This window comes from Poecilia reticulata, linkage group LG10, assembly GCF_000633615.1.
Source record: "Poecilia reticulata strain Guanapo linkage group LG10, Guppy_female_1.0+MT, whole genome shotgun sequence".
Classification (NCBI taxonomy): domain Eukaryota; kingdom Metazoa; phylum Chordata; class Actinopteri; order Cyprinodontiformes; family Poeciliidae; genus Poecilia; species Poecilia reticulata.
The window spans coordinates 32,174,947-32,177,415 of NC_024340.1; the positions used below are offsets into that span (position 1 = coordinate 32,174,947).

Below are 2,469 nucleotides of genomic sequence, written 5' to 3' on the forward strand. Positions count from 1 at the left end.
CAGCTATACCAGCTATAGCACTAGCTAACAGCTATACCAGCTATATAACATCAGCAGAAAGCTACCAAAACAACTTCCATGACTTCCAACTCAATAAATTCATGTCTGAAATAAAGTTTGATAAATAAAGAGAAATAAAAATGGAGGCTTTCCAAACTTCACTAGCCAGAAGTTCATGACCTTGTTTAGTAAACAGAAAAGCCTGAACAGGTTGATGGAGACACGTGGAAACTGAATCCTAGAGACTCCAGGTGCACGACTAAATGAGCTAAAGGATACAAAGTGGAATTTCCTGACATGTCCCTTCAAAACAAAAGCCCAGGTAATGATGAATTTGTGAGATTGGTTACAACATCTGAGTAAAATGGAGGACCACCTCAAACTCTGCTTCCTGGTGAGGCACCACCGGTCAGCCCAGTTCTGGACCTGGTTCTGCTCGGTGTGGGTCCGACCAGCAGAACCTGACCTGCTTCTGGCCTCTGCAGTTTTCCCAACCTGGGGATCCTCCATGTGACCAAGAAGAACGTGGCGAAGACGCTGGAGGAGCGGATGGTGGAGGCCTTCAGGATGGGCTACAACTGCGGCGTCGCCATCCACCCGGAGGTCGACGCGCTGCAGGGGGAGGTCCGGGTCCCGCGGGAGCTCAGCGGTCAGTGGTTCCGATCCGATCCCGCCTCTCCTCACGACCAAACGGCTGCTGGTTGTACAACTGCACTGTAAAACACTGACAGTAATATTTAGTCTGTCATGGGGGAAATGTTCACCTCATAAATATTTAGCTCCACTTTAAATGTTTAGCTAATATGCAAATCAGCTGGAAGAGCCCAACTCAGAAATACTTTATTAATCCCAAAGGGAAATTAATTAAGGTTTAATTTAATATTGATAAACCCAAAGCTCAATATTTAGCAGATGTACTTTAAAGCTTTTATTCTGAAGTCTTGTCACCTTTAAATAATTAGTTTTAACTGTATTTTCATGTTGGTACTGTTGCTGATTGCATGAACCAGAAACATCAGAACCGTTTCCACGTTGTGTGCAGACCAGCAGCGCAGCCTGATCAGCAGCGCCGCAGCCGCCCAGGCCAAAGAGATGGACCTGAGCGTGGTGCGCCTCATGTTCACCGCCTTCCTGCCCGACAGCGACGGCGGCTTCTCCCGACGCCTGGAGCCCTCGGTGTCCGAGCCCATCTACGACAGCAGTCAGTGCACACCTCATTCATTACTGATCATCACTCAATCGGCTGCTGATTGGCTGCCGGCAGAGCTCCGCCTCCTTCCTGTCCGTCTGTCCTCCATCTTGCTGCGTCAGAGTCTGAGGCTCCACCACTTAGCATCGCTCTCATAACAGAGTTCTGCTATAGCGATGAATAATTCTGACTCTTCTTTCTCCCTCAGAGGCTCCAAACGCCTCAAACCTGAAGATCGTCAGGATGGACCGGACCGCCGGCTGCGTGACGGGGGGAGAGGAGGTCTACCTGCTCTGTGACAAGGTGCAGAAAGGTGAGCAGGAGTCCAGCATGAGACAGATCAGAGTCTGAGGTCGCTAACGAGGCGCTAAGGAGGCACCGCGGTCCGTTAAGGAGGAACCGCGGTCCGCTAATGAGGCGGTGTGGTGTGGTCCGCTAACAAGGCACCGCGGTCCGTTAAGGAGGCGCCGCGGTCCGCTAACGAGGCGCCGCGGTCCGCTAACGAGGCGCCGCGGTCCTCTAAGGAGGCGTTGTTGCCCGCTAAGGCAACGTGGGATTCTGTGTCTCCTCTGATTTGCGGTGTCTCGCTCCGGGTGGGGTCGGGTTCCTCCTCAGGCCTCGGTTCGGGTCGCGTCTCGGTGCGTTTCTGTGTGTTTCATGGTGTGTTTCTTGTGCGTAGATGACATTCAGGTGCGGTTCTACGAGGAGGACGACTCAGGCCTGACCTGGGAGGCTCTGGGCGATTTCTCCCCCACAGACGTCCACAGACAGGTCAGCGCTGATCCAGCCGCAGCCGGGAGCCGCTGCAGTCGTTACACCGCTTTCATGCTCTGTTCTTTTGTCAATGTGTTGCCATGACGACAGTTTGCCATCGTCTTCAAGACCCCGAAGTATCGAGACCAAAACCTGCAGAAGCCAACGTCTGTCTTCGTCCAGCTAAAGAGGAAATCCGACAACGAGACCAGCGAGCCCAAACCCTTCACCTACCATCCGCAGATCATAGGTAGACACCTGGCTCCGCCCACAGCATGGCTACGCCCACTGGCCCCGCCCACAGCGGAGCTACGTCCCCTGGCCCCGCCCACAACGTAGCTACGTCCTTAGGCTCCGCCCACAGCGTAGCTACGTCCCTTGGCCCCGCCCACAGCGTAGCTAGGTCCTTAGGCTCAGCCCACAGCGTAGCTACGTTCCCTGGCCCCGCCCACAGCGTAGCTACGTCCCCTGGCTCCGCCCACATCGTAGCTACGTCCCCTGGCCCCGCCCACAGCGGAGCTACGTCC

The 2,469-nt window shown here is 54.2% G+C and overlaps 1 protein-coding gene across 1 annotated transcript in view; it reads left to right on the top strand.

Moving 5' to 3' along the window:
- Positions 1-2,469, top strand: part of nfkb1 (nuclear factor of kappa light polypeptide gene enhancer in B-cells 1) — a 39,235-nt gene that overhangs the window by 9,296 nt on the left and 27,470 nt on the right. The window contains 5 exon segments of the mRNA XM_017307040.1: positions 486-649; positions 1,043-1,201; positions 1,398-1,502; positions 1,869-1,960; positions 2,054-2,192. Coding sequence (XP_017162529.1) covers positions 486-649; positions 1,043-1,201; positions 1,398-1,502; positions 1,869-1,960; positions 2,054-2,192 — 659 coding nt within the window.